This window comes from Zootoca vivipara, chromosome 9, assembly GCF_963506605.1.
Source record: "Zootoca vivipara chromosome 9, rZooViv1.1, whole genome shotgun sequence".
Lineage (NCBI taxonomy): Eukaryota > Metazoa > Chordata > Lepidosauria > Squamata > Lacertidae > Zootoca > Zootoca vivipara.
Genome location: NC_083284.1, coordinates 55,387,040 through 55,400,833, shown reverse-complemented (window position 1 = coordinate 55,400,833; position 13,794 = coordinate 55,387,040). Strand labels below are relative to the sequence as shown.

At 47.7% G+C, this 13,794-nt stretch overlaps 1 protein-coding gene across 2 annotated transcripts in view; it reads right to left on the bottom strand.

Moving 5' to 3' along the window:
- Positions 1–12,914, bottom strand: part of KIT (KIT proto-oncogene, receptor tyrosine kinase) — a 95,677-nt gene extending 82,763 nt beyond the window's left edge. For both annotated transcript variants that reach the window (XM_035113018.2, XM_035113019.2), the window contains exon 1: positions 12,545–12,914. In XM_035113018.2, the coding sequence (XP_034968909.2) occupies positions 12,545–12,608 (64 nt within the window). In that variant the 5' untranslated portion in view covers positions 12,609–12,914. The remainder of the gene's footprint in view (positions 1–12,544) is intronic.
- Positions 12,915–13,794: the final 880 nt, after the last annotated feature.

Sequence of the window (13,794 nt, the reverse complement as noted above, 5' to 3'; positions counted from 1 at the left end):
CACTTTGCGCTTAAAGTTGATGGCCTCTGGCAGCGTCCACCTCCTGCTCCCACCCGGGCCTTTTTTCATCAACTGTGAACGAAGCTCAGGGGCCTTCCATCTTTAGTAAAGAGGGGGAGGATTTTCCTCCTTTTGGCCCCTTTTTCTGATTCACAATTTATTTTTAATTTTAATTTTCCAGAACCCAGCTAGGCCCTGAGGGACGAAGGTAGCGTCTCCTAGTGGTGCATTGAAGGGTTGGTGTCGCTGGTTCTTCACATTTGTTTAGTTCTTTGCAGATTATGGCAGGGCCTTTTCAGATGCTTCCAGAGGTTGCCTCTCCCAAAGGAAGGAAGGGTCATCGGGGCTTCCGATTCGTCGCGCTGGTGAAGTTGGATGCAGGGACTTCGTGCTCCGAAGTCCCTGGCTTCGTGGAGGGGGGGGAAGTCTGCAGAGCGAGCGGACTCCCCGAAAAAACACCGGGTAGAGAGTCCCGGTGACATAGTGCCCAGCTGTTTGCTCCGGACGCGAATCCTCTGCTGCCCAAGAGCTCAGTAGAGCAATCGAGAGCCAGCGGAGTGGAGTCGCGGGAGCCATTTTTGGGTTTCATCTTACCTCCTTGAAGTGAAGCTCCGAGTCCTCAGCCTGCAAGCGGCGGATTCTTCCAAGGAAATAAAAGACTTCTTCAAAGTAAGTCAAATCTCCATTCGGATCTTAAAAATTTTAAATTTGAAGATAGGAAGAGATTCTAAAGTAACGGAAGCCGATCTCTTCCAAATGGACAATCGGGAGGCGCATTAAATATTCCCAAGCCGAAAAGGGAAAACTTCTTTCAAGATTGCGGACCCGAGAGAAAGAAAGACTTTTCCAAACCTCCCCAGCCCCCGGTGTCGTTGCCCCTTGAGGTTCAGCAGCAACAAGGGGGAGGACGCTTTGACAGCTGTCAAAAGCTGTCAAATTGTTAAAGGACTAAGAAAGACGATTTTATTCCTGTGAATTGGAAAAATTGATTCAAAAGGTTTTAAAAGGATTTAAGTGGACTGTAAATTTGAAATCTGATGAGGTTAAAGACAAAGGATAAGAACAGCCAAGATGGAGCCGACAACGTGGTAGAGAGGAATTTTCCAGTACCCTTCTGCCCTTATCTCTGGTCTGCCTGTGGTCAAGTGAACTATGAAAACAAAATTCTCTCGAGCTTTCCAGGAGGCTGTGCTGGGCTATCTACAAACATGGGAAGATATCTACAAGGAAAGGCAATGCTTCAATCCAACAGAAAAGGAGAATGAGGTGCAAGAGCAAGATTTAGAGGACAATTTTGATTATGAGATTGTGTGTGAGGAGCAACAATTTGAGGACAATTTGGAGACTGACTCAGACCATAAAAAATATGTGTTGGATGATGAAAAACAAAGATCAGAACAAAGAGATGAGGCCGACAAGGAGAAGCAAAGTGAAGAGAAGATTGATGGAAGTGAAAATCCTGGAGAGACTGAAATGTTGAATGGTGTTAGTGAAGGGAGGGAAAGGCAGAAAGAGGGAGGAGCAGAGGTCTGGAAGTGGATGTGGGAAAGAATTGGTGTGGGGTAAAAAATTTAGTTTAAGGTATTTTTTTTGGTTTATGAACAACGGTGTCGGAATCTTGGCCTGTTAAAGGATATGCTGATCCAATTGGGAGGAGGGACATTGGGGGGGGGGGGAGGAGAGATTTTTATAGTTTAAGGTTAAGAGCTTTCTGGAGGGAGTAAAAAGAATGGCTGAGGAAATATGCTTAGAGTTTGTTTTTGAATAATTTTGGTGATCAGGAGGTGTTTGGGTGGAAAACTGCCTGTCTCCCCCTTTTTACTCTCGGTACCCAGTGGCAGGGGGTGCCTTGAGGGGAGAGGGAAGGGTGGAGGGAAACCCAGACACAAAAATGGAACCTTTTGACTGCTGGACTCCTCGGGCTACCCCAGTGGCAGGGGGGGGGGGCTCAGAGGGGGACAGCATGAAGAAGGAGGAGGATTGTGTTAATATTATAAGAATAAGATTCTGAATTGGATTAGAAAACCCGCCATAACTATGTAAAGAGGTTGGGAAATCCAGGAGGAGGAGAGTCGTGGAAGCCATTAATATTTTTCCTTTTTCCTTTTTTTTTCTTTCTTTCTTTTTTTCCCCCTTTTTATATTTTTGCTTTTTTTTCTCCTTTTTTCCTTGTTTTTCTTTTTTCCAGTACAGTGAAGAAATAGCTGGGGGATAAGCCAATCCCCAGAGATCCTCCGCCTTTGTCCTCTCAGTGGCAGGGGGGGGATGAGGGGGGAGGAAGGAGGGGGGAGGTCAAACCCAGCTTAAAATGGACCCCTTTGTTCCCCAATACCCATGGGTCTCACTGGTGGCAGAGGTGGGCTTGTGGGTGGAGGGAAAATGAAGGGACAGAGTTTATGTTGTATACTTTGTATGTGTTTTCTTTTTCTAAAAATTAATAAAAATTATTATTATTATTTTTTTAAAAAAGGAAGGGTCATCGGAGGCAGCGATGAAGAAGGGGGCAAAGAGGAGCAGGGACGATGATTCCACTTCATCGTCAGTCTGTGCCAGTCTCTCCCAGGTCTCTAGAGGTTGCATCCCATGCAGAGGATGACTTGCTGGTCCACCGGGCGCCATCTTCAGGAAGGAAGCGGCAGCGGTGTCGGTGATCCAAGATGAGTATAATGAGGGGTGGGGATGGCGATTCCACTACCTTGGCATGTATATCCCTCATGGGCTATGATGCGATTCAGTTGGTACCTTGGACCTCTACAGGGGTCTGGGGGAGGCCATCCCCTGCCTTCAGGCCCATCGCAGGTTGGGAAATCTTTAAAGTCTTGGCTTAATGGCTTTCAAATATTACAGGGTTACGCTTACTTTCCCCAAAACACGCCCTGCAGGGGTCTTGGGGACAAGGTTGTGTGGACTTCCGATGGGGCTCCACCTCTTGAATGGCTTCCCCTGGGCATTTATGAGTGAGGCAGGCGTGCTGGAAGCCAGTTTAGCAGCAGAATTTGGGTCTGCAATAGCGGTTCTTGTCAGCCATGGCCCTGTATATATATTTATACGCAGCTGTGTGGGAGGTGCCCTTGGGTATCAGTCATACACTGCTTGCCCTATCGGCAGGGCCCCCACCATGCTTTTGATAGAGTGCCCCCCCTGCAGCAACCCAAATCACCTCCTCCCCAAGCTGATCCGAGGTTGATAAACATTTGTTAATATCCCTTGCCCTTGGCGGCACCCCACTGATTTTATTCATCTTTGATTTCATTTGTCCCCTTTGGGATTGTACCTAGTATATCCCTTCTGCCTTCTGCCTGATCCATTATTGATTGCATCGCACAGGCCCCCCCAACCGACTCCATTCCGGTGGAAGTCCTCAAATATACATCCTTGGATCAGGTGGTTGAGCACATTTAAGGCAACACGGCGCTCTCAGTGGGACGTAGCTTTTCTATTGTTAGGCGATGCCAATGGGCTGCGCAATCGCTTGTGCAGTATTCTAGTCCTTTTAGGACTTTCCTTCATAGGGCCTCTCAAGTTTGGCATGGTTCACTGGGGTGACCCATTATAGCGTTTGTTTGCTTTCCGGGCTAGATCAGGTGTCACCTGCATCGGCACAGCCTCCCTGGTCTCCTCTTCTTCCCCACTGAGGAGTCGGGGGTTCTGTGGGCGGCAGTTAGACAGAGGGCCCGATGACCTTCCTTTTAATTAGGAAACCAATGGGTCATCCATGCTCGAATATTCCATTTGCCTTTGGAGGAGCTGTCTGCCCTGAAGGAAGTTATTTTGTAATACTTCCTCTATAGCGAGTGATGCTTGTCAGATCTGCTCTGGCTGGGTGGTCTGTATCTTGCAAGGAGTGTGGTTGCCCCAGGTTGCCACTTCTGTTCTACAGGAAACGTCGAGGTGGAACCCATGCCCAGGTTGCAATTCCTATGTTAATGCTATAGTAGTTCGCCATGGCGTTATGCCTTGAACCGGCTCAGTGCTTCAGGTTCACTCTGATGCTACTAAGTTCTTGACTTTTGGTCCTATTTCAGGGGGGATGCAGGTATGGCTTCGCCCTTGGGGTGGTGACATAATCATTTGTCATAACCTTCCTTAATCCCCCCCATTGTAGTAGCAGTGCACGTTTGGACCCAGTGATTGGCGGTCCACTTTTGGTGCGATACTTGGTAGTGGTGAGCATTTTGGATTAACAGCCCTCACGCTACAGCGAATATCACTGCCTTTATATGCTTCTTGTGCTGCTGCTCGCTTTATTCCAGGATCCTCTAATGATATGGCTGGTATTCCTTTCAGCCTGCTTAGGAAGCGCCTTGGATCCTGGGCTCAGGTCCCTCAGTTATTGCTGTAATTTCCAACCTACCTGTGTCACTTTGATAATAATTACTAATTACAAGGTATAGCTTCCATTTTCCCTTCAGCTTAAGGTCTTAATGAAGGCCTGGACTGCTCTTATAGCATTTAGCTGGCAGTCCACGGACATTCAGAGGTACTTGCCCTCTCCTTCTGAGCAGGTCCTGCAAGTCATGGCTTACTTGCTGCAGAATGGCAGTGATCAGGAGACTACCCAAATTCAGCCCTGCTATGTCTGTTATCGTGCGGCTTTTATTCAGAGACCCTTGCAAACAGTTTGTCATGCGCAGGGCTTTGGAGGGTTGGGATAGGTTCCAACCTCACTAGACGACAGACGGGAAGCCGGTCATTTTGTCCTCTTTATAGTATCCGTTACAGCTAAGATTGTCTGTGGGTTAAGTATCTAGGTGGACCCCCCCCCCTTCTCATGCCATTGCATTTTGGAGCATTATTAAGGGTTGGGGTAATTGTGTCGGAGCCTGCACGGGGTTGAGAGTCTGGAGGCTTATTGCTTCAGGACTTTCCTTCACAGCCTTGGAGCTTGCCGTTAAGAGTCAGGAGCTCTAAGACGGACCTGGCGGGGAGGAGTACCATCATCAGGCTTCTGGTCACAGGTGGAGCGGGCCCTTGCCCGGTTAGGGATACCTGAAATATCGCGCTCTTCATCCTCTTGGGGGGACTGGCCCGCTCCCAGTGCAAAGATTAAAAGGTTTCCCGTTAGCCAGGCATTATTGCTCACCTAGTGTGGCAGTTTTTCTGCTTTATGCTTGCCCTTCGCTGAACGTGCCTCATTCCTTCCAAGCTGGGCTGCTACAAAGGTTGGGCACTGGGGACCTGTCAGGGGACAGGATTGTGCATACGGTTCATCGGAAGGGTGACACGGTTAAAGGTTTAAGTTGGGAAGTGTCGCAGTAATGCCTGAGCTAATGCCTGTCTGTTATTTTCCTTGTGTTTTCATAGGACCATCGCTGTGAACTGGATTGTCTGCCGCAGCTTCATGCACTGGGGCTGGCAAGCCCGCTGACAAGTCTGGACTGGGGTGCCGTCTCGGCCGCTTGCCTTTGCAAGTGTATCTTGGATGTCCAGATTGGGAATGCTTTAGGAGGATTTCATTCCTTTGGTGCAGTCGAGTGTGACCTGCGAGGGTCCTCCTGCAGCGGTGATGGGCAGCTGGGCGGTTGAGTGGCCTGTAACGGTCCTCCCATAGCGCTGGTGATGCTCTGCGTGGGAATGTTTTGCTGTCTTCGCCCAGAGTAAGTTTGCATCCTGCAGCAAGCGGACTTGGATGAGCTGTTGGCAGTGCCCCCGGGATAAAGAAAATTTAATTTTAATTTGGTCGCTTTCTCAGTGACATGTGCGGCAAGGTACCCGCTGCCCAGCTGCCACTAAAGAAGTGAATAAGACAGCCCAGGAACTTGGGGGGGGGGTCATAGCTCCTCCAGTTATTTCTTTCCAGAGCTCAGGAGTTGGGCCTTGGTTCCAGTCTCGGACTCCTGTTGCACGTGCATGTGTCTTGGCTGGCCAGGAGAGGGGTGTTGTGGGGCAAATTTCTCTCATTGATGCACAAGCAGTTGCACGCTGATGGACTCCCCTCGGCAATTGTGGTGCAGTTGGGTGAAAATGATTTGCCTACCATGGACTGTCGCACATTGCGGTTTTCAATTTGTGATGACATCCGCGAATTGAGTGCCCTGCTGCCGGCTACACGATTAATTTGGTCCCGTCTGTTCCCGAGAAGAGAGTGGCGGGGGAGTCGATCCCTCGCTGCCACCGAATGGGCTAAGAGACAGGTGGATTGGGCGGTAGTTAACTTAATCGGGGAATTGGGAGGGCTGATCATTGCTCATCCCCGTATTTCTTTTGACGCTGCCCAGGTTTATCATCTCGATGGGGTTCATCTTTCCACAATGGGTAATGATTTATGGTTGGAATCAATCAGAGGGTGTTTGCAGTCTTGGTTGGGTTTGTGAGTGGTTTTGGCGGTCGAGCCTTCGGCTCTGGTGGCGGTTAGGCATTGGTTATTTTGGTTCTATTAAGGGTCTTATTGATTAGTTGGCCCCAAGTTTATGCCTGAGTGGTGGGGAAATCCTGGTCAGGAATACAGGGGTTCTATGCTGTGTCCGTAACCCCTAGGTAGGGGCCAGGACGGCATATTGATGCCTCTGGGAGCCTGAAGGGAGAGGGGAGAGTTCTGTACACCCGGTCCCCGTCTCTCCCTGTTTGGATTTCCCCGTGTTGACAAGGCAAGTTATTATTTTATTATCATTTCTGTCCTTAGGTGACAGTTGGGAACCAATGCCTACGCAACCACTCACATTGTTTTGGATTTAATAAAGTTGTGGCCAAATTCATGCAAAAAACCATTAAACTTAATCCTGTCTACGTTGTGATTTATTTAGGGGTGGTTTGGGAACCTCCACACGCAATGCGGGTTCTCCATTAAAGAGAGCACGATTTGCGGTGGGGGCTAGCAAACCACGCCTGTGGCAAAGGTGGGGGCATGAGTGGCCACCGTTTGATTGGTTATGGGCTGTTGTTGGGCATAATTGTATGTAGCAATTTAGTAAGTCAAGCCCCTAGGGTATATAAACTTAAATGCTTGGTTTTTCTTTCTCTTTGGCTGCGTTTCTGATACCCACCCTCCCTCTGCTGTTTTTAGGCCTCTGTGTTGACATTGCTATGACTTTTCTTGGTCGCCTGTATTCAGGGGCCGGTAGGAATTTTTCCCATCTGGCTGATTGGCTGGTGCCATTTGGGTTTTCGCCTACTGCATAGCAAATAGTCACAACTTGTAAGGTTGGCGGTTAGGCATTGGTTATTTTGGTTGTATTAAGGGTCTTATTGATTAGTTGGCCCCAAGTTTATGCCTGAGTGGTGGGGAAATCCTGGTCAGGAATACAGGGGCTCTATGCTGTGTCCGTAACCCCTAGGTAGGGGCCAGGACGGCATATTGATGCCTCTGGGAGCCTGAAGGGAGAGGGGAGAGTTCTGTACACCCGGTCCCCGTCTCTCCCTGTTTGGATTTCCCCGTGTTGACAAGGCAAGTTATTATTTTATTATCATTTCTGTCCTTAGGTGACAGTTGGGAACCAATGCCTACGCAACCACTCACATTGTTTTGGATTTAATAAAGTTGTGGCCAAATTCATGCCAAAAACCATTAAACTTAATCCTGTCTACGTTGTGATTTATTTAGGGGTGGTTTGGGGACCTCCACACGCAAACACCCTTCCTCTCCACAGCAATGGACACCCACACACAGTGCAAAGTGGATATTCCAAATGGAAGGCTATGTGCACAGAAATCCAATTTGTGTGATTTCTCTTTCTCTTTCACACATGAACACACACCGCTACATGTGTTGTATATGGAGACTGGGACCCACTCCTCCAACCAAGAAATATATAGTACTGGTCTGTAAACATGTAAACCGGGCCAAGACTTGCACAATATGTTGCTGCACTATGCAGCCTGCCCATGTGGTTGCAGGGACAAAATGTGCTGTATTAGGTAGGTGCAGCAGTTTGCCACCTGAATTCCTGTCAAGGGATAGCTGCTACTTGCTCCAGGTAAGCAGAACATAATGATGGAGGCTTAAGGTTTCAGCTTCTCAGAGATGTACTTCTCAAGAAACACCCAGCTGATAACAGTGATTCTAAGCAATGTTTCAGGCAAGGAATCAGGACCAATCGCTCCGTTCCTGGGTTAAGAATGCCAGCAATTCTTTCCTTCTTTTTGAACACGTCAACATAACTCCCTGGATCACTGTGTCTGATTCAAAGCTGATTCAATCAACTTTGCTCACAACAAACCACACCTTCTTCTGTGACATGTCCTTTGCCAGGGCAGAAGAGTAAAGATGTCACTAACATACCTCACATATTCCAGTAGCAGACACATACAACCTCGGGTATTAGTGTGCAACCTGATCCAATATTAAGTCTTTTCTATGTTCGCATGGCACAACTTTGAGATCAGCCTGAAACAAAGCATCTACCTCAGCGTCTTTAAGAGGTTGTTTCCGAGTAGTTCCAATCCGGCTATTATAAAAGCCTAAAGTTCAATTCTAAAGTTCATCAGTTGCCAAAGTGGTCCCCATCAGATTTTGTGGACCACAAAACTTACCATTTCTAAGCCATGCATCAAGAGGGCTACTCTTAATGAATAGTGCTATGCCCAATAGAAATAAATGACACATAGATGCTAAAGTGTGTGAATTTAAGCCAATGATTTCAACAGGGCTTAAGTATTGTTTCAACTTCCTCCGATTTGTGTCCCTGGCTTTGTCTTGATTCTAATTACGCAGCTGTTGCTGCCGCACCATCCTCTGAAAGATCAGAATCTGCTCTCCCCATACCACCTGCCAATTGCAATTCAATTATAGCATTTTGCAACAATACAGCAGACACTAAGCAGTTTATCAATGGCTATTAGCCACAATAGCTAAACTCCACAGCCCTCTTACTGCAATCACTAACAAGCATAGCTGAATGTGCAGTGTCCAAAGACCTTCAGGATACCAAATAGATAAGTCCATTCCCTCTCCTACTTCTAGATTCCACTATCACCAACCGCTATGTCCAATTCCTGGCTATCTATTTGCTTATTGCTGCTGGGCGGTTCACATCATCTGGTACTCGTGTATTGAGCCAAAACATGAGCCCATTTCAGTTGTTTGGTACCCAGGTGTTCAGAACACATGGATGTTCTTCTGAGAAAATGACAGCTAGCCCTAGATGCATGATTGGTGCCAGTTTGAATGTGTGCACATGAAGATATGGTCTCTGATGGCCTAGAGTTCTCCTCCTTGTGGGGAGAGCTCTACAAAGACATCTCCTTACAGGCATGCCTCCTTTCACATTGATGCAAATCAAATGCCGGCTGTGGATATGGCCAACACGTGTACAGGTATCTAGGGTGTGGGACTAATCAGGTAGCCTCTTCACATTGTTAAGCTATCATGGTTAAAAGCCACAGACTGATTCAAGCACAAAGCTCTTGAAAGACGGCGCCAGCTTTTGCCAGCATAACACTGCCAACACTTCTGTGGCACAAATTTTGGTGTGTGCTCATTTATTTATTACGATACACTGTCTCCCACTGTTTCACCAATGGTGCTCAAGGTGGTAAACAACAACAATTACAATAAATACAAGGCTGGGCTTGTGCAGCGATTTGTGTGACTCCTGCTGTGCGCAGTTGCTTGGGATCAAGCAAGCTATTAATATTCTGCTTCATAAACTGCTGTTTGTGCTCACAGTCAATGCTACATCAAATAGCCAAGTGCATGTTTATGGGAGTCGACTGGCAACAGACAGGTGAGTGGTGGCTTGCTAAAGACTGGGCAGGTGTCTTTTGCTGCCAAAAGCTGCAGCTGGTCACCAGGTACGCCTAATAAGAAACAGCCGCAGCTGTTTTCAAATTACGTAAGGATCTGAGGTTACCAAAGGTGCCGTGCAAGCTGGTTCTTATACCTCCAAGTTAATGGTTTTAAAACTGCAATGCAAACTATGTTTTACCTAGATGGCTCCATGCACGTATATCAACAAACTGACAGAGCAGAGCTGAGGGATTTGTGACAAGGTCAACAGAGAACTGCAACTGGGACCAAAAGGAACGAAATTACATTGCCGGGCTCCTTAATTAGCCCTGAATTAGGTGTGCTGGGTTAGACCCAACAAACCCATTTACATTAACCAAGAACAGATATAAACAGCTTTGGTTCCTCCTTCACTGGAAAAGTGGTGGACACAGCCCTCAATCTCGTGCATTATTTCACCGCTGTACGCTTTGCAACGTTCATTTCAACCGCAAAGGCAGGCTGTACTGATTAGGAGATAAGTTAGCCTCAAAAACAGCACCGTGCAGAGAGATTCATACTCTCCACCCGCCCCCATGACAGACACGGTATGGAAAAACCCACCAACTTGCTTACAAAAAATAAAATACAGAAGTTTAAAAAGTTGTTCACATAGGCAGTTTTGCAGGCATTCTGGAGTGAGAACTGTACGTATATGGTTGCTGGAGTCTCCTCTCAGTGGCAAATTCTAATATTGCACCTGCCCAGGATGCAGCTCAGACTCCTCGCGAAATGGTTTTAAAAAGAGGGGGGTTAAAAAGGAATTTTAAGAGCAACGAAACCAACATGTTGGAAGTCCATAGCTGCAGCCGACATAGAGCAAGTTGAGAACATTTATCCAATTATTCCTGTGCAACCAGCACTGTAAACTACTCTATTATTTCTCCACCGTTATTTCCAGGGAATACTGTGACTTCTGCATGGTGTTCCTTACTAATCCTAGACAAGCTTTCTATCTTTCACTACTCTATACAGAAACTCCCCCTTCCCCCACAAGTATCAACTCAGCACTCCTTTTTGTTGTTGTTGACTAACGCCCTGCTCCAAAACACATTTCAACATTCCGTATTTCCAGTAAATAACACTCCTAAAAGATCACAATAGCAGGTCTGCAAAGGGGATGAAGGGTTGTTTCTTTACGTGTGAGATAGGCACTTCACACAGTTTGCATAACAGAACACACCATGCATGTGGCATGGCAATCCACAGACCTTTGCTCTGTGGATGTCCGGAGCCATCCGGACATCTCAGTTGATTTCACTCACAGATTTCAGCTGCACTGAGTTTTGGGTAGGAATTAGTGGCTGGCATGGTTTAACAACACATTTCTGCTTTGATTTCACTGCTGTAATACAATTAAGGCTTTTTGAGTGGCTTCTGACATGCACCTACCAGCAACAGGTACATCCACCGGTAGCAGGCTTAAAAACGCATGTTCACTATATAATATGTCCTTTCTGTGTACCAAATGGCTCTCACTGACAGGTGCCAGCAGAGGGTGGCAATCACCTTACGAGGTCGGGGGGGGGGGGGGAGGAATGATCCGGCAAACAACGTGGCAGCAGTTGCCACTTTAAAACTCAGTATGTTGGCTCCCCAAAGAAACCGGTCATTTTATATGCCATATGCAGGTTCCAATCTCAGCATGTGTTGTCTGACACTAAAAAAACAGCAGCGGCAATGGCAAGACAAATCTTTTGTGTGATAGTGGATACTCATGACCTGCTGAGACATGGCTTGGGAGTTTGGATGAGCAAGATTCTTAAGCAATGGCTCCACAACCAAGTGGTAGGGGGAATCAACACAAACTACTGCAAGTACTGGCAGGAAGGTCCGCTCTACTAACCTAACATGACAAAAACTATTTCTCAATATCAAAAGATTTGTAGAAATTACAACTTGCTTTTTATGCAATAAAAAAAACCACCCTGCATTCTCAAAGCAACAGTTTTCTATAAAAGGTAGTTATGCTCCGAGTAGACCCACTGAAATCAATAGGACTTAAACTGGCATGATTCAAAGTCCTATGGGCTTGCTTCTGCTCTAAGGTGCACAGGATGTGACTGCGTTGTCCCGTTGATTTTGCCACATAACTTGATTTTCCCTCTAGGACCGGAGTGCTTGTTGCAGAAGACCCCCGTTTCTCCAGAGAATTTAGGACAGGGCTCACTGATGCGATACAGTGGGGCGGTCATTTGAATCCTACTAAAACACGTTATTTGGAAAAGCTCCTTCGCAATCAATGAAACGCTTTGTTTTGTTTTGTTACCATCCCCACCCCCCTCAAAAGATCATAACTTTAAAGTTGCGCATTTAAGTATCGCGGCTTGCAAAATAAACCTGCAACCTTTCCTGACGCTTAACGCGCCTGCGGATCGGAGCGCTGGAGCCTAAGGGAAGGCGCATCCCGCTGGCCGCCTACAACTTAAACCGGACTCGAGATCCCTTCCCAATGGGAAGCGGGTCAAGCTGACCTCGAGCTCCAACTGCCCTTCCTCTGGGGGAAAAAGGGGCCGAGCTGTTTCACCCAAACTCGCGAAGCCACCCAAGCTGGTTGCCAAACAATCCCTTCTGCCCCCCACGCCCCCAATTTCCCCGCTCTCCGCCTGACCCTCAGGCGTGTGCATATTCTGTGCTCCCCGATCCCAAGATCCCCTGCACGGATCTCGAGGGAGAGGCGCGAAACCCAAGGACGCGCCTCCCACCCGGGCACCGTTTGTGCCTCTCCGCGCGCGCCCCTCGTTCGGCTGCCGTGCGCAACCGTCCTCAGCGCGCCAGGTGCCGCCGGTGGCTTCCCGGAACGCCGCCGTTAAGAAGGGATCCGACCCGCTCGCTTCCCACCTGTTGATTCGCCCAGAAGAAGAGCCAGCAAAGCGACCGCCCAGAAAGCTCGGGAGCCTTCCATGGTCCCGCTGCCCGGCGTCCGATCCTCCAGGCGCAGAGGCTCTCCAGGCTGACCTTTCGGAAGAAGGGTACCCTGCGCGCGTAAAGACACACACAGAGAGACGCGAGCAAAGCCAGCTCCACGCAAGAGAACCCGACTCGCACTGCCTCTCGCCTCCTGCGGCCACGCCTCTGTCTCTCTCTCTCTCCAGCAGCCCACTGGCTCCGACAGCCAATATTCCCGCGACAAACTCCAGGGGCTGGCGCGGGGTTGGGAGGGGGGGGCTTGCAATGTTGAGGGCTGAAGGGAGCCTATCAGACCTAGCAAATTATCTCTCCTTTTTTCTGGAAGCGTTCTAATGTACACAGAGGAATCCTTTCCCTTTTAAATTGAAAAATAAATAAATAAACCACTCTCTCCCCTCCAAGTCTCCCAGAAACTCCAAGGGGGAGGTGTTAATTAAGAAGGTAGTAGTTGTTTTATGGGAAGGGGAAGAGGCAATGCAGAAGTAGCTCTCCCAACAATGAAAGCCACCACGACTACTTCCCTTCAAAACTCTACAAAGAAAACATTTATTTATAACAGTTGCTGTTATGGAGTCAGCTGTTCTTTATGAGATATATTGTGCCAAAACATGAGCCCTCTTCTGTTGTTTAGCACCCAGGTGTGCAGAACACATGAAGTTGTGCAACTCTAGAGGGGAAATCGGGAAAACGTCTTGATCTGCCCCAAGTTAAGCATGTTTATGTTGCATTGGAAGGGCTGACTAGGGGCTCAGGGATCTCTCCTGCTGAAATCAGTGGACATTAAAAGGGCTTGAGTTAGGCTAAATCGTGTGCATTATGAACCAATTCTATTGTAATATCTTCACTGATGAATGCACCAAATATGCATATCAGGGCAAAATGAGGGAATGAATGCCAAGTTTGGTACGTGATATGATATGAATACATTTGTGTGTATGTGTGTGTGACAACTTCGAAGTGAGGGCTAAATTGTTCCCCCTTAGGAAATTAATGTGAGTAACATTGTGAATCTGGCTCACACCACTGCACCATATTCCAGTTCTGCTTAGATTCAGATCCAATCTATGCTCTTTGGCTTGTTGTGCTCGTTTTTTGGAATTGCTCTGATCACTTCCAAAGAAGGAGCAAACAATAAAAGCAGGGATGGGGAACGTGTGTCCTTCCAGGTGGAGAAGCGGAGG